Source organism: Miniopterus natalensis, chromosome 1, assembly GCF_054644295.1.
Source record: "Miniopterus natalensis isolate mMinNat1 chromosome 1, mMinNat1.hap1, whole genome shotgun sequence".
Taxonomy (NCBI): Eukaryota; Metazoa; Chordata; class Mammalia; order Chiroptera; family Miniopteridae; genus Miniopterus; species Miniopterus natalensis.
In genome coordinates this window covers 163,341,384-163,365,986 of record NC_142081.1, presented here as the reverse complement: position 1 = coordinate 163,365,986, position 24,603 = coordinate 163,341,384, and the positions used below count along the sequence as shown (strand labels likewise).

At 37.8% G+C, this 24,603-nt stretch overlaps 1 protein-coding gene and 1 non-coding gene across 4 annotated transcripts; both read right to left on the bottom strand.

Moving 5' to 3' along the window:
• Positions 1-889: 889 nt before the first annotated feature.
• LOC107545856 (UDP-glucuronosyltransferase 2B31-like) lies at positions 890-23,871 on the bottom strand. 3 transcript variants are annotated; one of them, XM_087816640.1, is made up of 6 exons: positions 23,139-23,871; positions 21,917-22,065; positions 9,340-9,471; positions 7,345-7,432; positions 6,277-6,496; positions 890-1,179 (listed from the first exon to the last, which is right to left on the bottom strand). In XM_087816640.1, exons 1-6 carry the CDS (start codon positions 23,854-23,856, stop codon positions 900-902), a joined length of 1,587 nt encoding a protein of 528 aa, XP_087672766.1. In that variant the 5' UTR covers positions 23,857-23,871; the 3' UTR covers positions 890-899. The 3 variants fall into 3 exon arrangements, with proteins under 3 accessions (XP_087672766.1, XP_087672773.1, XP_087672769.1); XM_087816647.1 differs by having other exon boundaries at positions 23,388-23,856; XM_087816643.1 differs by lacking the exon at positions 9,340-9,471 and having other exon boundaries at positions 23,139-23,856.
• On the bottom strand, positions 13,756-13,862 carry LOC148094484 (U6 spliceosomal RNA). The gene has a single exon (XR_015713695.1). It is a non-coding gene; the product is annotated as a U6 spliceosomal RNA (small nuclear RNA).
• Positions 23,872-24,603: the final 732 nt, after the last annotated feature.

The following is a 24,603-nucleotide window of genomic DNA, read 5'->3' as shown; positions in this document are numbered from 1 at the left end:
CCAAAATGAAAGGGAAGGATGAATCATTTTACACAATTCTAACTATTGAATAGTTTCTATAGTAAGAGATAAAACTATAGAATTTTACACCAAAATAAAGTTAAAATATTCTGAGTATTTGCAAAGTAACATTAATATGTGAATAAACTACTTAATGTTCTTGTGTCCATGTGTAATGTTTGAAAAACACTTAAGCTCATTTTTGGGGTATAATTTGCAATTAGAATAACATTTAAATATTTATCCACATGGCTTTATTTTTGTCTTAATTTTTACAAGTTTTTATCTTTTTTTTTTTAATAGATCTGGGACTCAGATTTGATGCTGCAGCCCTGCCCAGCCCATCTTTTAAAAAAGTGAGCCATTGTGTTTATTACTGTGATTGACTGTTCTAGGAGGGGTATTAATTCATTCAATAAATATTTATTGAATGCCCACTGTGTACCTGGCAGAGTGCTAGGTCCTAGGGATAAGATCTCACAGACGAGCCTCTGTCTTCATGGAGCACCCACCAGATAGCACAGAGGTTTCACCTCAGGGGCCAAATCCAGGTGGCAGCAGCTTCCTGTGACATTATTGTGAGAGGATTCTGAGCTACCTCTGGGCTCAGCAGGGAGTATAGTGGCTGATTACTCAGGTCTGCCAGGGGCGCTCGCTGTTAGGGAGTTTGAGTGTGTGCTGCATTTTAGACACCCGTTCACGTTTTTATCTTTGATGTGACATATTTATAACTCTAAAGCAGGTAGTAACTTGAAAACACATTTTGATCTGAGAAGCTAAATTGTGAAAAGTCATTTTGTCACAGGAAGAGGGGATCCTTAAATCACAACTTCATTGTGCTAGAATAAAGTGGAGGAGTCCCATCTATGGGGCATATCAGCTTCAGGCCTCAGAAACAACTACTCCCTTTTCCCCTTCTTTCCTGGGTTAGCAAACTTCCGGCAACAAAACAGAACACATTTTGTGATGACAAATATGGCAGTTGCCACACAGGCCAGCAGGAACCCAATCACATCCAAAGAGTGGTACTGGAACCAGGTGAGGTCATGGGAGGCTGGCCGCAGGTGTTTGGCTCCTTTGTGGCGCATGACAAACTCGATCCAGAAGACTGCTCGATCTAGAGGTTTCATGGGCTGGTCATGATGAATTCTTGATAACCTCATTGCATTCTCTTTATATCTAAAGGAGAAGCACAAAGATACCAACATTTAGAAAAAGTTAATTTGCTTAAGCAAATCATTCCCATGAAAGGTTTTGAAGAGTTATACATGTGTTTCAAATAAATGTCATAGAATTGCAGAAGAAGAATATCATTTGGGTCTACATAGAAAGTTTAGCTTTTAAATTGGAATTTTCTGATGACAAATATTTTACAAAGTGAAGATGGAAGAGAGGGTGGGAAAATTACATCTTTTTAGCAGAGGAAATGATAGGAGTTATTTTAAGGGCTATAAATGTGAATGAAACAGGGGCTACATGGCAGGCCTGACAAGCTCCATGACCCAAAATAAGCACGCAAGATGATCTGATCATAAATTTCTAACTGGGCAGGTCCTTGTCAGTTGTCTCTTCCCAAGCCTCTAGCTTCCTTAGTGAAAGGCTAATCTTTACGCTTAAATGAGCCTGTCCATTGTTCTAATGCATCTAGGATAATATACCTTTGAAATGCCAGAGTAATTTCTCGAAGGCATAACCGCAAGTACCAGAGCACAGTGACCACAAATTTCTCCTGTTGCCCACAAGGCAGCTGTATTTTCTATAAATGTTAAATGTTAACTGTTCTGTACCTACCAACGTAAAAGAAGTATGTATCTCCATTTTACTTTTTATCCAGTCCTGGAGATCCCCCCGCACCTCCCCCGCCGGCCACCTCCACTTTGCTTTCTCCTGCTTCCTTAATCTACTAATGGATGTCATGTAACATTTCTTGTGTCTTCTCCTTTGATTGTAAAGGCAAAGAAAGAGCTGCCAAACTGCCATTCTCAAGAGCGTTTTTTTCATTTGTTGATATTGCTTCTGGACCTCAGTTATTAGCTCAAATAAATGTTTATAAAAATTTTTCGATAGGTTTGGACTTTCTTTGTTCAACATAAATCAAACGGTGAAATGCAGTTTTAGGACAATGCATTTGGAGTTTTTAAAGAGGAATTGTATGATGGCGAGAGAAATGCCTCCTCACTAGTCCCTATGTTTCTACTCTTCTCTTCATAACTCTGTTATCCATTTTCTGACCAGAATGATAATTATTTTGAAGCACATAAGATTATTACACTCTCCTGTCAAAATTTCCATCTGGCTTCTCAGCCCATTTAGAATAAATTCCAAACCTTTTTTGGTCTACAAGACCCTACATGGTATTAAAGAGAAAACCATAGGCTCCAAATGGCATTACTCCTGCTAAAAGACCATGATGCCAAACCTGTATTTAATACCCGATTCAACTGATATTTCAACTTCTCCCAGAAATATAACCTTAATCAACCAGTCTGGAACTTTCTGATCAATACCAATGATCAGAAAATCTGTCACTTGGACCCTCTCCATCTCCAATAGGAAGAAGAGGCAATCTCCATGATAAAACCCTTGCCAGCCTGGCAGGGCATGGCTCTGTGGTTGAGCATCGACCTAAGACCCAGGAGATAGAGGTTCGATTCCCAGTCAGGGCACATGCCCGGGTTGCGGGCTCTCCCCAGTCGGGGGCAGGGGGCAGCTGATCAATGACAACTCTCTCATCACTGATGTTTCTATTGCTCTTTCTCCCTCTCTCTTCCTCTCTCTGAGATCAATAAAGATATATATATATTTTTAAAAAACAAAACCCTTGCCATTTCTTTCCTGGAAAAAGATGCCCACGTCTAAAAATAATCTTTCCTTTTCTTTTGTTACTAACTCTCCTGCCACACACCTCTTCCTATACAAACCTTCCATTTTGTACAATCCCTCTAAGAGCCCTCCTAGTTGCTAATGGTATACTGCCTGATTCATGAATTGCTTAAAATAGCCAATTAGATCTTCAAGTTTACTAGATTGAATTTTGCATTTTGCCAATGGACAGACCCCTGGCAATCTCCTCTCCTGTCACTTTGTCCTATGCACACTCTGTTTTAGGCACATTGAACTCCTGGCTGTTCAATGAAGTTGCCAAGTATGTTTCCACCTCAGTACCTTTGCACGTTCTGTCTCCTCTGTCCCTCTTTTGGAGAAGTCTTTCTTGCAACACCCCAAGGCTGCTTTTAACTTCTGATGGAGGCCTTGGCCTCACTGTCGTGTCTCAGAGAAGCTTTTCCTGGTCACACTTATAGCACCTCTAGTCATTTCTTCTATGTTTTTGATTTTTTTTCACCATTTGATCCCTAGATTTCTAAATACAAGTGCACTGGTTTAATGTGATTTCAAATCCACTTGTTTATGAGTTAAGTGAAGTTGTTTTAATCAACTTGTTTAAGACAAAGACAAAAGTTGCTTTGATACAAGAATGAAGTAAGTCCTGCGAGGATGTGGATGTCATTCTACATCTGGTGTTTGTTCATAAGCAGAGGCCTCCCCAGCCACCCTAGGAGCTTATTGATAAAAAGACGTGGAGGAGCAACTATATAGCAAGGAAACATTTAGACTACAAATATTGAGAGTTTGTGAGGACTGTATGAGAGTTTTGGTTTGGCAGGGTGACTCTTCATTAACCTAAAAGCTCTCCAGAGACCCTTGGTGACATGTGTCTCTTAGACAGTGGTGATAACCCTCAAAGCAGCCCAGTGAAAGAGATCGGCCAGCTTTCCAACGATGGTGTCTTTGCTCCCTGGCAACTTGCTCTCACAGCGGGGGACTTTTACCTTTGTGCTGGCAGCTGGAAATCAGCTCTTGGTTGGTCACTGATTCTTTATTAAATTTGGACTTTATTCTCCCTTTGCCAGGAACAAGAGTGTGATTAACCAGTTATTTGTTTGGTTTGTGTTATTTCTTTATGTGGCTTATTGAAGAGATATTATCCTGTATGCTACTGACTTGTGAAATTATTCTAATTCCCACATGAACCTGTGCTGTATAAATTCCTAGCAAAGACAGAAATCAGTCTTTGAGTATCACTTGCTGCCTCCTCAGAACATAAACATACATTTTGTAAAGTATACCCTTAATTTCAGTATTAAAAAATAAGAAAAATGCACATATCCTAAGTAAACAGCTCAAAATTTCATAATTACCTAGTAAATTATCACGAAGTAAATATACCAATGTACCTACTACCTAGATACTGATATAGGATACTACAAGCTACTAAAAGTCCACATTTTCTTGGACTTTTATTCACTAACCCCTTCCATAAATTAACTGCTATCATTACTTTTAATACCATCGATTAGTTTTTCTTGTTTATATATTGGAATCATATAGTAATTCTTACTTTTATCTTTTCTATAGCAGTTGTAGTTAATTCCATGGCTGTACAGTATTCAATGCATGACAGTGCCACAGGTTATTGCTTCCTAATGTTCAATGGACATTTAGATGGTTTTTTTTTTTTTTTAGCTATTTCTAGTAATGCTGATGTGAATATTTTTGTATGTTTTTTGGTTTACTTATTTATGCATTTCTGTTGTGTATATACTTAGAAGGGGAATTGCTGAGAGGAAGGTGCACGTATGATTATGATTTCAGCATTGACTCTGAATTATTTAGAAATGTGTTGCTTAATTTCCAAAGTTTATAGGTTTTTTTGCTTTAGGTTTTTCTTTTATTTCTAATTTAATTCTAGTCTGGATGGACATATGCTCTTTACAATTTAAAAAATTTTGAATACTGAGTCTTGGTTTTGCCCCAGCATGAATGTTCAATTCCATTACTATTCCTAATGTTGTTAAAGAATATATGTTCTCTACCATTTGTATATTATGTCAAATTGGTTAGTTGTTTACATATTTATTTTTTCCGCTTTTTTATATTATAGAAAAAGATCTTTAAAAATATCCTATTATGATTAAAAACGTGTATTTTGGTCTTTCTTTTAGTCTGCTTTTACTGTTTTTTTTACTTGGGGATTTATTAATAGGTATCACCAATTACTAATTTGTATTGTTTTGAAAGATTAACTATTTATCATTATGAAGTATTTATCTTTACTTTTAGTAGTGCTTCTGGTTTACTGTGTCTGATAATAGTATAGGTACATCCTTTTATGGTCACTGTTGAAATAGATCTTTTTTCTATCTTCTTACAGTCTTCTTGTACACTTTGATTTAGCATGGCTTCTAAATAGTATATTTAGTTTTTATTTTTTAAAAATATATCTTTATTGATTTCAGAGAGAGGAAAGGAGAGTGAGAGAGAGAGAGAGAGAAACATCAATGATGAGAGAGTCATTGATCGGCTGCCTCCTACATGACCCCGACTGGGGATCAAGCCCACAACCCGGGCACATGCCCTGACTGGGAATTGAACCCTGGTTGCCTGGAGCCTAGGTCTATGCTCAATCGCTGAGGTACGCCCGGCCGGGCTGTAGTTAATTTTTAAAATCCACTCAGACATTACTTGTGTTTGAAAGATTTAGTCTGTTTAAATTTTACTTCTTTACATATGTTCACACAAAATCATAGTAGCAATATTCATAATAGCCAAACTTGGAAACAAGCAAAATGTCCAGAAACTGATAAGAGGATAAATAAAATGTGCTATATTCATATCATAGAATATTATTTAGCAGTGCAAAGCTACAACAAGGATGAAACTAAAAAACATTATGCTACGTGAAAGAAGCCAGTTCCAAAAGACCATACATTGTATGGTTCTGTTGTTATGAAATGTCCAGAAGGCCTAACCTGTAGAGACCAAAAGTTGATTAATGGAGGCTTGGGGGAGGGGAATGGGAAGTGACTTCTAAGGCATATGATATGTCTTTCTTAGATGATGAAAATGTCCCGAATTTATATTATGGTGATACTTTCATAGCTCTGTAACTATACTACATATATTTGAAAAATATAATTTCAACAGGTGAATTTTATGGTATGTAAATAATATCTCATAAAATCTGTTAAAATGATTATAATAAAATAAGTTTATGAGTGTAAAGAGACTTATAGTTCAGAAATTTTAGGTATTGAATTGAAAGAATTTATGATTTTGAAGTAAATGTCTGATTGAAAATAAAAAAAGATTTAAGATGGGTTAAATCATGTTAATAATGTCAAAATTAGCCTATTAAATATAAGATGTAACTCATATGCACCATTGGTAAAAGACTTATCGATAAATACTATCTATTACAAAATATGTGATACTTACGAAGGGTCATTGATGACTGTCTTCAATGCATTGAGCAGACCTGTACTTGAAATAGTGTTCACGTCCAATCTGACAGCCGCTCCCTTGGTCTGCATGCGAGCAATGTTATCAGGTTGATCAGCAAACATAGGGATGCCCACCATAGGGATCCCATGGTAGATCGCCTCATAGATGCCATTGGTTCCACCATGAGTTATAAAGGCTTTGGTTTTTGGATGACCTAGGATTGGGTGAATTTCAGCAAATTATGAACTGTAAGTCTTGGAATAAAATGAGAGTTGGGCAATAAAGGCACTGACAGAGACAACGTATTTAGTAACAAATTGGTCTGCACTTCAGACTGAATTAAAATGTCTTTCTGAACTCATAGGAAGAGGCACCTAAGTCTGCTGGAGAGACAGTGAAGGCTTTCATAGATCAAAGTGTTTCTTGTGACTCAAAAATGAATAGAAATTGCCAGTGGACAGACTGAAAGAAAATATTCTGGATTAAAAAAACAAAGCATGTAAAACAGAAAAGTGGTGTGGCATGTTAGAATATATTCTCTTAATAAAGTAGTGAAGTCACTGAGTGTGATATGTAGAAGTCAAGGCAGAAGGCAAGGGGATGGCAGTGGCACAGGAATCAGAGGAAGGAAAGGCTGCACTTTATAATGAAATATCTTATTACTTCCGAAGGAGATTCTGAGCCTTTTCCCAGTGGAAAATGGAGAGTCACTGGTAATACAAGAGGAGCTGATCTTTTTCAGGGGCAGTGGGTTAAAGGATAGGTGTAAGGAGAGAATAGGAGACGGAGATAATCGGGAAAGTGTAGAGATGTGCTCTGCGAGGGGTGGTTACACAGGAAACAAAGGCATGTGGTCTGTGGCCCTAAGGAACGTGACTGTGAAATAAGATGCCAACGGTTACAGCTGACCCTTTTCCCCTGGGACCAGGACATAAATACTGGGACATTTTTAATTTTTATTTTTGAGGTTTTCAGTAAGAAATGTTCAATAAATGTCCTTCCTAGTGACCTGTTTATCATTCTGGCTGAACTGACCGATTTCAGTGTTTTCCAGAATCTTACCAAGAAGGTCATTCTGGGGGATCCACTTATAGAGCCGAGTATTTGGCCCTAAGGTGTCTGGCTTTTTGCCATCGTATCTCCATATAACCTGTTAGGGTAAAGAAAGTAACATATTTCTTGAGTCAAACTACAGTTATATCATGTTAGAATTCTAAACAGATTCAGGGGCATCTGGGTAAAGCCTTGCCTGTTACAGATAGGAAATGAGGGCCAGACACGTCAGATAATGAGGCCCAATGACATGCTGATGCAACAGGAGCACTCACTCGTGCGACCTGCACTTATTTTTATATTCAGTCACGAATGAGCGCAACCGTGACGTTTCACACTTAGGAGTTCGACAAATGCGATGATCCATGACCAATTCATGCAGATAAAGTTTTTAGGGAGTCATATAATTGTAGTGTAAAACCCAGCAAATTACTAATAATCTACACATTGATTTTAACTATTTATTATACCTGCTCTCATCTTCCAGATTTAATGTTAACCTGTTTATTTCTTTTTGAATGATGGAGAAGTGCTTTACTTATATTCACTACTTTCATAAGTTACTTTATTGCAGTCTTACATCATATGATTTACAAAATCAATGCAATCAGCTCTTTGTGAGAATTAAATCACTTAATTTAAATGCCATTTAACAGTTTATTATTAAAAATAAATAATTTCTGTTTAATGAGTATGTTTAGCTACTTGTTAATCACCACTTCCAAGTGGTAATTTTTGTATAAATCCAGTATTATCACCCTTGCCGGGATTGAAAATTGTCTTAAAATGTAGAAATGAAAAGCCCATTGGCACTTCATAAATAATAGTCTGTCTGTTGAAAAGATCAAATATGATGATGGTGGTGCATTTTATTCGATTGACTCTTAGCACTTCAGAATGTGCCGCAGTGTACTGACAACACTGATTAATGTGGTTAATTAATTATAAATGGTCAAGCAATTTCTAAGTCCACTACTAAGCTGGATTATACATCTGTTTGCTGTGTGAGTGTTAACATTACTTCAGTTCTCAGCCAATTAGCGTGCGTGATAAGGAGAGAGCTACATTAGTTAGGAAACTGAAAGTGGTTCAGAAATGCCCAGGGACTTCAAGGGTATTCTCTGTATTAGAATAATCGATTCTTCTCTTACCTTATGGAGAAGTGTGTGGTGTGGGGAGGGCGTCTGGAACTGTCTGTGCTAGGCTGGCTTCTGGTGGACTCTTTTATATTCCCTCCCTCTCCCTCAATCATGAGAAGTAATTTTTCTGAGGGTTGCTTTGGGGCCCATTTATAAACACTGGGTCACCTTGCGGGCTGGGCCCACCTGCAGCCTTTCTTTTATGTCTTCCTGCTTCAGAATTTAGCAGATCCCAGCCACCAGGGAGGTTTTCTCTGTCTTTTTTACAGGCTGCCTTTTCTCTTTCCCTAAATGACTGTGGCTGGCTTGGGTCCCTGGGTGCAGCTTGGTGAGCCCTGGGCATCGTTTCTCTGAATATCGCCTTGAAACACTGAATAGGCCTAACCCCAAGTTCAGGAAGACTGAGAGAGGCCTGGATTACCTGTCAAGCCTGAACTGTGTCATGCCTTTCAGGCTGTTGTCATTCCCCGTTTAATGTTACTGTTAAAATTTAACTCCATTCTGAGAACTTCTGTAGTGTTTACAGAACCCTAGGAATCCTGCAAGAAAATGGAGCAAATGACTAGATAGAATTTGGTGGTATCTTTACCTGCCTACGATACTATTATAACACCAGACTTCACACTATGCCTCTTAAATATGCTTCTTTGTGATCACAGTGTTAATGCCAAAGTTATTGTCCATCAGAAATACTCTCTGTACTGCTTTAGCACCTGCCATGGGTATTGTGTTTTTCAAATTGATATCTGAGATAAATTGGAGCTATCATGATAGTTTACCTTTCATGTAGCAATTTCTGTAATCCGAGACGCTTTACAGAGTTAACACACTCATTAGTTTTCTACTCTAAGGTAGTTTATCTAACCTTTTGAGGAATCTGGGCAAGGGCTGATGCAATCATATTCGCACTTTCTTCCGTCATGTTAGTGACCATTGACCCCAGAGTAAACACGACAATACCATTTTCTCCAGAGCTCTGGGCAAACTCTTCCATTTCCTGTGAGGGAAGAATTTAACCATCACAAAAGAGCAACAGCACAGTGAACACTATTGAAAGGATTGCTACAAACAAGTAAAGAGAGAAAATTAAGTATTATAAGGAGTTATTAACAGTGCTTGTTATGTTCAGTTGTGTTAAGATATAAAGTTACCCTCTTAACCAACCCTAAGCATACCGTTCAGTAGTATATGTATTCTTACCTTTGTGCAGGCCACCTCCAGAACTTTTTCTCCTTGCAAATTGGAACTGTATAGTTTTTATACTGTAATTCTCCCTTTCCCTTTTCACCAATCCCTGACAGCTATCCTCCTGCTTCCTGTTTTTATGAATTTGACTAGTCTAAATACCTTACATAAGTGAAATCATACTGTATTTGTCTTTTTGTTAGTGGCCTGTTTCACTTAGCAAAATGTCCTTAAGATTCAGCTATGTTATAGCATGTGTTAGAATTTCCTTCCATTTTAAGGCTTAGTAATATTCTTCTACAGATACCCGAACTACCAAAAAGACAAACAAGTGGGTCCTAGAGCAAATTAATCCTGAAATTTCACTGGAGACAAAAATCACAAAACTGATGCTTTCATTCTTTGGGTATATCACGAGAAGGCAGGGCTCCTTGGAAAATATAATAATGCTGGGAAAAACACAGGCATTAGGAAAGAGGAACATCAAATACGAGATGGATTGACTCCTTAAAAGAAGCCATAGGCATGAGTCTAAAAGAGCTGAGAGGGCTGTTAAAACTAGGATTTTGTGAACATCACTCATTTCTAAGGTTTTCAGGAGTCAGAGCTGACTCAAGGGCACTTACCACACAATACATCATTGTGTGTATTAATGGTTTCTTGATTTATCTATCAGTGGGCCCTTGGGTTGATTTCATCTTTTGGCTCTTGTGGTAGTGTTATGAATATGGGTGTTAGAAATATCTCATCAGGGCTCTAATATCATTGTTTTGGATATACACCCATAAGTGCTATTGCTGGACCAAATGGTAATTGTTTTTAATTTTTTGAGGAACCTCCATTCTGTTTTTATCAGTGGCTGTTTTTAACAGACCTAATCCCCCAGTTCCTTTGCAGTATACATACAGTTGATGAGCTTGAATTCCTTTATTACATATACATGTGCAAATGTGTGTGTGTGTATAAGGAAGAAGTGAAATAGAGCCAGTACACAGTATTGAAGAGGAAATGATTTTAGACAATATTATATCTCCAGACTCTTCATTTATAATGTTACTAATTAATAATATGTATTCTTTTAATGAGACTACACAGCAGAATCTTAACTCACCTTTATTTCTTTATTGTAGTTCTACCAAATTACTTACATTTATGCTTGTCAGGTTTTCTGAAGAATTATTGTAGTATATTCATTAATATTTTATTTATTTGACTATGAATACTAAGAAAAAGTTCATTATGATTAGAATGACTTTATATCTTTATCAGCTCTATAATAATTTATATCTCATCTTAATTTTTGTCAAATTCTCCCAAGTTTTCTCCTAGATCATTTAAAAAATTTTATTGAAGTATAGTTGACATACTATATTAAATTTGTGTCAGGTGTACAACATAGTAATTTGACATTTATATACCTTACTGCGTGATAAGCACTGTAAGTCTAGTAGCCAACTCAGTGCACAAAGTTATTATAAGTATTATTGACTCTATTCCTTTTGCTGTACATTACATTCCTGTGATTCATTTATTTTATAACTAGAAGTATGTACCTCTTATTCCCCCCCCCCCCCGTTCCCAACCCCCTTTCCTCTGGCAACCATTAGTTTCTAATTTGTATCTATAAGTTTGTTTCTGTGTTTTTTTTTTAAGATTACACATAGAATTAAAATCCTATGGTATTTGGTTTTCTCTGTCTGATTTATTTAACTTAACAAAATACCCTCTAGGTTCATCCGTGTTGCATTTAGCAAGGTGTCGCCCTTTGATATCGGTGAGTAATTTTTCATGGTATGTATATACCACATGGATTTTATCCATTTACCTATCGATGGATACCAAGGTTGCTTCCAGAGCTCAGCTATTGTAACTAATGCTGTAATGAACAAGGGGGTGCATATATCTTTTCAAATTAGTGTTTTTTGTTTTTTTTTTCTGATAAATACCCAGAAGTGGAATTGCTGGGTTGTATGGTAGCTCTATTTTTAATTTTTTGAGGAACATCCATACTGTTTTCCATAGTAGCTGCACTGATTTACAACCATGCCGCATGCACAAGAGTTCCCTTTACTCCACATTCTTGCCAACACTTTTTATTTGTCGACTTATTTCTGGATATTTATTTTCTAGTCTACTACTTTACTGAATTCATTTATCAGTTCTAGTAATTTTTTTGGTGGAACCTTTAGGGTTCTCTTTATATAGCATCATGTCATCTGCAAATGGTGACAGGTTTACTTCTTCCTTTCCAATATGAATGCCTTTTAATTCTATTTTTTCTCTGATTGCTATGGCTAGGACTTCCAATACTATATTGAATAAAGGTGGCAATAGTGGGCATCCCTGTGTTGTTTCCGATCTTAGAGGAAAAGCTTTTAGCTTTTCACCATTAAATATAATGTTAGCTGTGGGTTTGTCATATACGGTCTTTATTATGTTGATGTATGTTCTCTCTGTACTCACTTTTTGGAGAATTTTTATCATGAATAGATGTTAGATTTTGTCAAATACTTTTTTCTGTATCTATTGAGATGATCATAGAATTTTTTATCTGTGGTTTTGTTGATGTGTGTATTACATTGATTTTTTGTGTGGATATTGAACCATTCTTGCATTGCTAGAATAAATTTCACTTGAACATGATGTATAATCCTTTAATATATTGTTGAATTCAGTTTGCTAATATTTTGTTGAAAATATTCACCTCTCTTTTCATCAGAGATATTGGCTTGTAATTCTTTTTGGTATTGCCTTTGTCTGGTTTTGCTATCAGATTGGTTTTCATAGAATGAGTCTGGGAGTGTTATTTCCTCTTCAATATTTTTGGACTATTTTGAGAAGGATAGGTATTAATTGTTTGGTAGAATTAAATGTTCAGTAGAATTCACTTGTGAAATCATGGGTCCTGAACTTTTGTTTGTTGGGAATTTTTTATTATTGTTTCAATTTTCTTGCTAGTAGTTGGTCTGTTCAGGTCTTTTGTTTGTTTTTTCAGTGTTAATATGAATAATCTATGTTCCTTTTTTTAAATTTATTTTTTATTTTTGTTTAAAATGTTACAGATGTCCCTTTTTCTCCCCAATGACCCATTCCACCCCATCCCATCCCCCTCCCCCGTCCCTCTCCCCACCATTGCCCATGTCCTTGGGTTGTGCATATTTGCATATAAATTCTTTGGTTACTCTCTCCCCCTCCACTCACCCGCCCTCCTAGATCCCTCTGACATTCGTCAGTCTGATCCATGCTTCCATGTCATTGAATCTATTCTATTCATCTGCTTATTAAGTTCTTTAGATTCCACATATAAGGGAGACCATGTGATGTTTGTCTTTCTCTGCCTGGCTTATTTCACTTAGCATAATATTCTCCAGGTCCATCCACACTGTCCCAAAGGGTACGAGACTCTTCTTTACAGCTGCATAGTATTCCATGGTGTGAATGTCCCACAGCTTTTTTATCCACTCATCTACTGATGGGCACTTGGGCTGTTTGCAGATCTTAGCTATTGTAAACTGTGCTGCTATGAACATAGAGGTGTATATATTCTTTCTGATTAGTGGTTCAGGATTCTTAGCACCCTCTCAGGCACATGTCGTTTGTTGATTTGTTGATGGAGCCATTCTGACAGGTGTGAAGTGATACCTCATTGTGGTTTTAATTTGCATCTCTGATGTTTAGCAACGTTGAGCATTTTCTCATGTGTCTCTTGGCCATCCGCATGTCCTCTTTGGAGAAGTGTCTATTTAAGTCCTTTGCCCATTTCTTAATTGGGTTGTTTGTCTTCCTCTTGCTGAGTAGTGTGAGTTCTTTGTACACTTTGGAAATTAGCCCCTTATCAGATGCATCCTTGGCAAATATGTTTTCCCAGACCGTGGGGTTTCTTTGTATTTTGATGCTGTTTTCTTTTGCTGTGCAGAAGCTTTTTAGTTTGATGTAGTCCCATATGTTTATTTTTCCTTTTGTTCCTCTTGCCCTAGGAGATGTATCAGTGAAAAGTCCACCAAGTGGTATGTCTGTGACTTTACTGCCTATGTTTTTTTCCAGGACTTTTATGGTTTCGTGACTTACGTTTAAGTCTTTTATCCATTTTGAGTTTAAAAATATGAAACGCTTCACGAATTTGCATGTAATCCTTTTGCAAGGGCCATGCTAATCTTCTCTGTATCATTCCAATTTTAGTATATGTTCTGCCAAAGCGAGCACGATCTGTTCAGTTTTTATGCTTCTTCCTGGTTCATTCATTGAAGGTTTTATATTTCTTATATGGCTTTTTCTGGAGATTTCTTCTGTTCTTTCATTTGGAACCTATTTCTTTGTCTCCCTATATTTGTTACCTCCTTGTGTTTGTTTCTATGTATTAGATCAATTTTCTTTGACTCCCAGTGTTCGTGGGGTGACCTTATGTAGTAGGTGTGCTGTGGATTCCAGTGGTACAGTCTCCTTGATCATGCAAGCTGAGTGCTCTGAGAATGTTCCTTGTGTGGGTTATGTGGGCCCTTCTGTTGTAATTGAATCTTGATTGCTATTGGCCAATTCATGTGTGGGATCGACCCTCAGGCTGCCTGATTGTGGGAATCAACTCCAACCATGGCATGTGAGCTGCTGTGCAGGTGCTGACCCCATGAAGTGAAATTTGCCCCAGCAGGTTTTGGTGCCTGTTGTGATCTCCCTTTTGATATGCTGCTTGTGAAGCTTATCAGAACCTGCTCTGTTGTTGTCTGAAGCTGGCCACTGAGAGATTTGGTTTTTGGCCTCTTGAGAGGGACTCTGCTGCAGGCCAGCAGGCAGGTCAGCAAAACTCCCAAAGCACTCCCATGAAATCTGCTTGCCTCTGCTTGCCAGCTACCTGTTAGGCTCAGTCATTGAAAGAGCGTCTGGTGCCACTCTTTAGCAGGGTGTAAGCTCCACAGGGTGAGGTGAGGGTGAATCCAGAGAGTGGGGCTATTGTTTTCCCCCAGGCTGATGCTGTAGGGGGGAGTACTCCACCCAAGAAAGATGGTGACTCTGGTATTGGAGAATGAATTAGCACAGGAATCCTGGCAGTTGCCCCTTCAGCTTCCTCCCCAGAGCCACAAACCCCAGACTCTCCTCATTCAATTCTAGTCTGCCCCACCTTTCCTTCACCAGAGCTCAGGGGGAGTGGCAGCAAAATAAATTCTGTGCTTTGGCCCTTTAAGAGAGTGCCTGCGTCTCTACCATCTTTCCCTGGTGGATAGAAACTCTGCTGCTGGTCACAATCAGATGTTATGTGGGTGCCTATACTCTGGTATTGGGAACCCAGGCTGGTGTTTAGACCCCATGCTTCTCAGGAGGAACCCCCTGCACCTGAAATATCCCTCTGGAACCTCAGCCACCGCCTGTGGGACTGGGCCAGCTCTTCTCTCATCGTTGCCCTTCCTACCAGCCTCAGTGTGGCTTCTTTTGTAAATACTCGGTTATAAGTCTTTTTTTCAGCTAGTCATTCAAGATGAATATTCTATAATTTAGTTCTAATTCCAGTTTGGAAGGATGTGAGTGTAGCTTCTACCCACTCTGCCATTTTTGGATCCTCGGGAGTTCTTTTTTATTTATTTTTTAATCTTTACCTGAGGATATCTTTTCCATTGCTTTACAGAGAGTGGAAGGGAGAGAGAGAAAAAAAGAGAAAGAGAGACAGGCAGACAGACAGGCATCAATGTGAGAGAGACACATCGGCTGGTTGCCTCCTGCGCTCAAGGGATCAAGCCTGCAACCGAAGTACGTGTCCTTGGCTGGAATTGAACCTGGGACCCTTTAGTCTGTGGGCTGATGCTCTAACCACTGAGACAAACCTGTTAGGTCAGCATTTTCTTTTTTTAAGAGGTAGGCCTCTATCGCTATGAATTTCCCTTTTAGATCTGCCACTGTTGCATCCAATAGATTATGGAAAGTTGTGTTTTAATTTTTATTTGGTTCAAGGTAGTTTTGATATTCTGTTTGATTTCCTCTTTTACCCACCTGTTGTTTAGTAGACTCTTGTTTAGTCTGCATGTGTTCATGTTTTCTTTTTTTAGTTGATTTTTAATTTCATTAGTTGTGATCAGAAAATATGCCTGATATCATTTCCGTCTTGAATTTATTGAGACTTGTTTTGTGACCTAACATGATCTATCCTGAAGAATATTCCATATGCCTTTGAAAAGAATGTATATGTTGCAATTTGTGGAGGATATGTTTTTGAAATATCAAATTCAACTGGTCTAATGTGATATTTAAGGCCATTGTTTCCTTATTGATTTTTCTGTTGGGATGATCTATGCATCAATGGAAGTTGGTTGTTAAATTCCCCTGCTGTTATTGTAATACTGTCAGTTTCTCCCTATATGTCTGTTAATATTAGCTTTATATATTTAGGTGCTCCTATTGTGGGTACATACATGTTTACAAGATGTTATGTTCTCTTCTTGGATTGACCTCTTTATTATTATGTAATTCCCTTCTTTGCCTCTTTTTACAGCCTTTGTTTTAAACTCTGTTTTGTCTGATGTGACTATTGCTACCCAATATTTTCTTTTCATTTTTATTTGCATGATACATCTTTTTCCATATCTTTAATTTTATTCTGTGTCTTTCAATCTGAAGTGAGTCTCTTTTTTTAGGCAGCATACAGATGGCTCTTTTTTTTTTAATCCATTCAACCACCCTATGTATTTTTTTATAATTCATTTTAAAAATATATCTTTATTGATTTCAGAGAGAGGAAAGAAGAGGGAGAGAGAGAGATAGAATGAGAGTCATTGATTGGCTGCCTCCTTCACCTCCCCTACTGGGAATCGAGCCCGCAACATGGGCATGTGCCATGACTGGGAATCGAACCGCGATATTCTGGATCATAGGTCAATGCTCAACAGTGGATCCACACCTGGCTGGGCTAGCCTATGCATTTTTAATAGAACATTTAGTCCATTTACATTTAAAGTAATTATTGCTAGTTATGTACTTTTTGCCGTTTTGGTAATTGTTTTTTTGGTAGCTTTTGTAGTTCTCTGTTCCTTTCTTTCTTGATCTCTTCCTTAGTTTGCTGATTTTTTTTTTGGGGGGGGTGTTCTTTGTTGTTATTGTTGTTTTGGGTGGTATATTTTGTAGATTTATGGTTTTTCGTTACCATGGAGTTCATATATATATTGATCTATATCTGTAGCAGTCTATTTTAAGGTGATATGCATGCAAGTTCAAAACATTCTAAAAGAGGTACATTTTTACTGCCCTCTTTATATTTTGTTTTTGACATCATATTTTACATCTTTTTATTGCTGTGTATCTCCTAAATAGTTATTGTAGTTATAGTTAATTTACTACTTTTGTGTTTGAACCTTTATACTAGGTTTTAAATTGCTGATCCATTGTGTTTATTACATATTTGTTTTTACCAGTGAGGCTTCTTTCTTATTTCTGGTTATGGCATTTTTGTTTGATTGTTTGTTGTGGGGGGTTTTTGTTTGTTTGTTTTTTTGCTTAAAGAAGGCCCTTTCGCATTTCTTGTAAAGCTGGTTTATTGGTGATGAACTTTATTTTTTGCTTGTTTGGGAAATTCTTTATCTCTGCTTTAATGCTGGATGATAACCTTGCCTGGTACAGTATTCTTGGTTGTAGGTCAATTCTTTTAGCACTTTAAATATATTCTGCTACTACCTTCTGGCCTGTAACTTTTCCCTTATAGGTCAGCTAATAGTTTTATGAGGTTTCTCTTGTGTTTTTCTCTTGCTGTCTTCAGTGTCATCTCTTTATCTTTTGTCATTTGAATTATGACATATCTTGTAGATCTCTTTGGATTTATCTTTTTTAGACTCTCAGAACCTTCTGGACGTGGGCGCCTGTTTACTTCCCCAGGTTAGGAAAGCTTTTACACATTATTATTTCAGGTAGCTCCTCTGCCCCTTTCTCTCTCTCTTGTCCTTCGGGGGCCCCTATAATGTGAGTGGTCATACTCTTGATGTTGTTCCAGAGGTCTGTTAAACTATTCTTCTTTATAAAGATGTTTCCCTTTTTTATGTTGCTCTGATTGGTGATTTTCATTATTCTGTCCTCCAAGTTGCTACCCCATTCTTCTCCATTCTTTATTATGCTGTTGATTTCCTCTAGCATATTGTTTTCATTTTAATTATTGTATTCTTTAGTTCAGACTTTTTTTAACATTGTGTAACTCTGTTAATGTTCTCACTGTGTTCCTCTATTCTTTGTCATGTTTGGTGAGCATCTTTATGACCATTATACTAAATATTTTATCAGGCAAATTACTTATCTTTGTTTCTTTAGTGTGTTTTCCCCTCTGAGGTTTTATTTGTACTTTCATTTGGGACATATGGCTGTTTCCTCATTTGTTTTATTCTCTGTGTCTGTTTCTAAGAATTAGATGAAACAGCTACTCCCCTGAGCTTGATGGAGTGGCTTTGTGTAGGTATGATTTCTGTGTAGTCTATGTGTGCTATGTGGCTTTGGCAGGCTGGTTGGAGTTGAAGTGGTTGCTTGAGGCACCAGGGTTCCTTGCACATGGGTTAGCCACAGTTGAGACAGACATGGGCCAATTTCCCCAGGATGCACAGCTCCAGGGGAACCCTACTAGGCTGGCTGCCTGGGTTTGGGGCAGCCAGGGGCATGTGGCTTGAGCAGTGCCATGGCAGTTAAACTCTATGAGCCTGGAGTGGGTTTGGGGTGAGTTTCCTAGGGCATGCTGTGGTGGCCTTGCAGGTGGTATGCAGCACTTGAATTGAATTCCTGCCCATGCTATCTGTGGAAAGAGAATGTAAACATCTGCACTCACTGGCACCTCCAATGCCAAAGAGTTTCCCCAGAACCTGGAGAGTTCTTGCAGTTTCTCAACTTTATCCAGTCTCTCTCATTTATTATGCAGAAGCTATTCATTAAACCCTCAATTGTTCTTTCAGGAGGAAATACTCTACCTGTAGCTATATAGTCTGTGTGTTCATGGGAGGGTGTGAGTTCAGGGTCTTCTTATACTGACATCTTGGACTTCTTTCCCTACATCACTTTTTATATAGTGGAGAATCACTGAGTCTGGTATTACTGTCTGGAATATCCATGAAATGGCCCTAAGAATCCTATTTGTAATCCAGAATTGTACTTGTATAGTTACTAATTTGAGTGACCATGTTTCTGGCTTGTTTATGATACCTTTTGTTCTGAAATGGATGTTGCAGTAGAATGTGCTATGTGTAACTAGCTGTGAGAGGCCCTCGTCATCACCTCACTGAGTCTCCCGGGGAGCACCTTCCCCACAGTGAGGGAGGTACAGCTGGGCTCTCTGCAGCCGAGATCTGGTCACCCTCTTGAGTAGCTCAGTTCAATGTATATAAAGTTCCTAGTGAAGTCATGTTCATCTGGAATTGTTTCCGAATTATTCTCACTGTAGTTTCTGATCATTATCAGTTTTTAAATTTTATTACTTTTTGTACTAGAAAAATTCCAAATTGCTCAATGTACCTTCTACCCATCCCTTGCCCTGCCCCCAAATATGTAAGGAACCAAAATTTCATGGATATCTGGCCCAAACTTCCTACTCACCTATTTTTCCCTCCTGATTTTTCTGTTTTAAATTGCTTGCTTGTTTTTTCTCTCTGAAAAATAATGACCTAACCCTTCTAACATAAAATGTTTACTTTATCATTCTAATCATTGTTTCAAGCTTTTGTTTAAAATATTAAGATATAGTTGACATATAACATTCTGTAAGTTTAAGGTATGCAGTGTGTTGAATTGATTCATTTATATATTATAATATGAGTACTACCTTAGCATTAGTGAACACCTCTGTTAGGTCACATAATTATCTTTTTGTGTGTGTGTGGTGAGGATATTTAAGATCTAGTCTCTAGAAACTTCCAAGTATATTATAGAGTATTGCTGGATATAATCACTATATCTCCTAAACTTAATCATCTTTGAGTTGCAAGTTTGTAACCTTGACAAACTTCTTCTTAACCACCCATTCCCTTTCCACCAGTCCATGGTAATCACCTTTGTACTCTCTGTTTCTATAAATTTGCCGTTTTTTAGATTACACATATAAGTGATATAATATATTATTTGCCTTTTTCAGTGTGACATATGTTACTTAACATAATGCCTTTATGGTCCATCTATGTTGTCCCAAATGGTAGGATTTCCTTCTTTCTCATGACTGAACACTATTTTAATGAGTGTGTGTGTGTATGTGTATTTCACATCTCTACCCATTCATCTTTTGGCACACACTTAAGTTGTTCTCATTTATTGGCTATTTTGAATAATGGTACCATAAATATGGGATTATGGATATATTTTTGATACCCTGTTTTTCTTACTTTTGGATATATACCCAGAAGTAGGATTTCTGAATCAAATGGTAGCTGAATTTTAATTTCTTTGAAAACCTCTATACTGTTTTTCATAGTGATTGCATTGATTTTACATTCCCACCAACGGTGCACAAGGTTCTGTGTTTTCTTGAAGATCATTGAGTTTCTTTATCACAGCTATTTTCGATTTTTTATGGGGTAAATCATATATCTCCATGTCTGTTTGGTTGTTGGGGGATTATTGTATTTGGTAATCTAATGTTTCCTGGGTTTTTCATGTTCTTTGGAGTTTGCTTTGCTGTTTTTGCATTTGAATTAGCAGTCACCTACTTACCTTTACTACTTTCAGGGTAGAAGTACCTCTTGTCAGTACTGCCCTGGATAAGGCTTCTTCAGGCCTTGTGTGAATATGCCTGCTCTGTGCTTCTTGCTCCCTCTTGTGGGAGAATTCTTAAGCCCCTATGTCTTCTCTCCATCCTATAAAGCACCAGGCCAGATGCTGATAGCCTCCCCGTTTTTCTCCTGAAGGTGGTGCTACAGCTTAAGTTTGTGGTTTCTTTCTCTGGTTGGCCAAACCCTGTCCTGCATCTGCTCTTGCTCCCTAGCTTTCTATCAAATTTTGCTCTCGCTGCTGCCCTAGGCAGCTTGTACACTGAGCTGTCCACAGAGGGCAGGAAGTATGGGTTTGGAATGCAGCTCACTGTTGGCGCCCTCAGGCCAGCTGGGAGAGTCTGCAAGAGAGGTTTTCTTCCTGGCTTGTGGTCAGGCTTCCTGATGGAGTACAGATGCAATCGGGCGGAACCCTGACTCTTTAACGCCCTCTGGTAATCTTATATGCCACTCTCCTGATCTGCTTCCTCTTGCCAGTTACTGCGCTCCCAGTTTAGTACTCTGGATGCTGTGAGAGAGAAATGAGCCCTTTAGAAGCATCCTGAACATTCGGGAAAGCTCGGCATCCACTCACTGGCTCTCCCTATCTGCTGTGGGAGAAATCACAGGCCTTCTTTAGCCTTAAACTTTGCTGACTTGGAGGAGGAATGATGCTGGCAAAATCAAGCTTTCTTCTCACCCATAGCAGTGCCTTTAAATTCATATATTTTGTGCTCCAACAGAGTGCTGAACTTCTCTTTTAGAAATCTGGACTTCCACAAGAGCTCCCTAATCCACAGGTGACCGCCCAAGTCAGGGCTCTGTAGGTGCTACGAGGCTGCAGCTAGCAGGCCTGGAACCAATTCTCAACATCCTGTAGGTATCACAGCCAGTACTGGAGTCTTTCTGCCTCTTACCCGATGCGCAGGTGGGTAAGACTCTTCTAAGGTCCCCTGGCATATGATGCTGGATCCCCAAACTTCCACACAGGCACTTTTGTTCATGAACAGATAACACATTTTTTGTTGTTGAAGGGGAACAAAAATAAGACATGTCTTATGGTTAATTATGCCAGAGGAATTATGATCCATTACCATGGGATGTTCTCTAGCATTATTGTACCTTTAGGTTTTATTTTTATTATAATTCTTTTCACACTATTCTTATTACTTGCTTATATTATATCTTTGCAAGTAGAATACCTGATGTGTGTGACCAAAATCTGTGTGTTCACTTCTCCTGTGCATATCTATTACTTATCCTTGCACGATGCTAGTCACTTTAAAATTAGTCTTTGAATTAATGGGTGATACCTTTTTATGTGTTGAATAATGAAGACCATAATTTAACTGACCCTATTTCCAAAGTCTCCCAAGTATAATTCTTTATTCCGTCATGATAATGTCATTCAGATTCTTGAAACGGTATAGAAATATGAGTTTCTAATTGGCAGGTCACTTTACCCAGATTCCCATATTACTCACAGTGTGATAAGACATTCTGAATGAAGAACACAGAATCATTCCTTCTGAAAATGCAAAGTAAACAAAGTAAAACAAACATGGATAGGTTTACCTTAGGCAAAGGTTTGGCAGGTTTGCAGTGGAGGCCTCCAACAAATTCAAAATGTGGCAAGAGCGGGCGAGGAAACTCAAAATCCCAGTAGCTTCGAATGAACCACATTTCAGCTTTACTCATTAACTCAAATAATGTGGTGGGTCTCCCTGAAAGGAAGAAACCCAACAAACAAAAGTTAGAGAAAATGAGAATATTGTAATGTAAATATACCATTTAGTTTTCTGAAAAAAACAAACAAACAAACAAACAAAAACAAAAAGTTTGGAATAATGTAGCCAAAGATGTTTAAAGTGTCTGTAGTTTCAGAACAAGAACATATTTATATAATATACATATTTAATATTATTTTGTTTATATATATGAACAATAAAGAGTCTTCTTTAACATCACATCAAGACATTCAAATCATAGAAAATGATTAAACTTAACCCAATATAGAATTAAACATGCATTTGTTTACTCTGTTAAGCTGCAAAAGTAGCAGATGCAAATGTAAGCAATGACTTCAACTCCTCAGTAAATTAATTCTGTTATGGCCATGGGAAGACTTTTCCCTAGATTATTTAGTCTAGTTTCTGCAATTTACCAAGCTATCCCCTTGATCTTAGATTTCCTCAAACCTGAGGTTTTGAGAGTGTGGCTCAATTCCTGGAACTATAACTGCATTTGGTTCATTTTAGGAGCTTAAAAATACTTGTGCATTAATAAAAATATTTGCAAATAAAAGCTGGAATATTTTCATAAAGCATGGTAATAGATGTGCTCACTCTTAATTTTGGCTCATTTTGTCTTTAATAAAGAGAGAGATTTCACAAAGTACAGTTTACTGACTTACGTATCCACCCTTCAAGAAAATTTTAGTGTTTGAACAGATGAGTTGTAAGTACTTAGTGAAGGGATATGAAGTCATTAGAAACCTCAAATGATAGGTTCCTGAGTCTGGGATAGAGCACTCTCTCTCTCTACTAGAGAATCCTTCAAGTAACATGGAAAATAGTTCAATTTTTAAAACAAACTAAACCATATAAGAGGAAGCAATTCCCCAATGATACTATGATTTAAGCATTTCTATATTTGTGAGAATGAGATCATTTTATAATTTTATTTTATAATTTACTTATAAAAGACAAATTTCTCTGACTTAATACTTATGCATACTCACCTTTCAAGGCTCTAAGAAAATTAGGAGTTTATACTACCAAGTAAAGACATGACTTACCTAGTACTTCAGTGTAAAACTGATCCCACTTCTCACTAAATGCTTGGAACCAGAAGTCAAAATAAAGCACGTATATCATATTTTTTACCCTCTCCATGAAGGTCATTTGATCACTTAATTCTGACAAGACAACTGGTACGTAGGATGGAGGGAATGGAAGTCCTCCAGTATACTTTTCAATTTTATAACCAGGAAAGGCCCGGAGACTGTACACCAAAGGTCTTTTAAGTAGTTCAGCCAGCAGCTCACCACAGGGTCCAACAGCGTCTGCAAGAACGACATCAAACCTTGATTCCTGTAGTTTTGTCATAAGTTTCTTGTTTAAAACTGCATCTTTACAGAGCTTTCGAATATAATCAGAATATTCCAAAATCATATCTTGTGTTAGTGAAAAATAAGTCCAAAATGTATCTTTTGGCGTATATGTCCATTTAGAGATCAGCTGCATGATAACATCCTCAAAATCATCTTTTGTTAAAGATGCAGGAAAAATTTCAAACTTAATGGCAGATGCCTTATTGGGATCAACAAGAATTGAAGCTGAAGATGTCAGAACAGTCACTTCATGGCCTCTGTGGACAAGTTCATCCAGGATTGTCTTCATATTCATCCAATGGCTATATTCTGTGGGCCACACCAGCACCTTTCCACACCACCCAGGGCGAATGTGACAGCTCAGCTGTAGCAGCAGCAGAACGGAAATCCACTTCGTAGGCATCCTGGTGGAGCAGTGTTTCTTTTCAAATGACTGATCCCTTTTACCATGGTTCATGCTTATGTCCAAGAGAAATTGATCAGAAAGTTAAAATATAACTGCTACACCTCAAAGTAAATACATTTCATGAACAGTCAGAACATTTTATGGAAAGTCAAAATATCATAAAATAGATGACCTTCTTTTTATCCAAATCTGTGTAATGCCTACAAGTGCTACCACCCAGCTAGGAGTCATCTTTACAATTCCCCTACATTTTGTAATACATTATAGATGAATGTGTTAACTAAGGAATTTAGAAGAGATTGTGCCTGTAATCTCTTCTCATGAAGAAAGGGACATAAAGCTATTATATAGCTGACAAAGAATTACATGGATGCTCGTTCAAGAGATTTTATTTATTTTTAAAACATATGTTTTATTGATTTCTGAGAGAGGAACTGAGAAGGAGAGAGAGAGAAACATTAATAATGGTGAGTCACTGATCGGCTGCCTCCTGCATGCTCCCGACTAGTGATGGAGCCCACAGTCCTGGCATGTGCCCTGACTGGGAATCAAAGTGAGTTCTCCTGCATCATAGGTTGATGCTCAACCACTGAGCCACACCGGCCAGGCCAAGAGATTTTATTTTATTTTTTTTTTGGGATTTTACTTTTTATTTGTTTTTATTTATTTTTATTTTTTAATATATGTTTATTGATTTCAGAGAGAGTAAAGGAGAGGGAGGGAGAGAGATAGAAACATCAATGA

Coding starts and splice junctions, on each gene's coding strand:
- LOC107545856 (XM_087816640.1), bottom strand. CDS start 23,856: ATGCCTACGAAGTGGATTTCCGTTCTGCTGCTGCTACAGCTGAGCTGT. Junction 22,066..23,138: donor GTTTTACACTGAAGTACTAG/GTAAGTCATGTC, acceptor TCTTCCTTTCAG/GGAGACCCACCACATTATTT. Junction 1,180..6,276: donor ACAGTCATCAATGACCCTTC/GTAAGTATCACA, acceptor CTTCTCCTTTAG/ATATAAAGAGAATGCAATGA.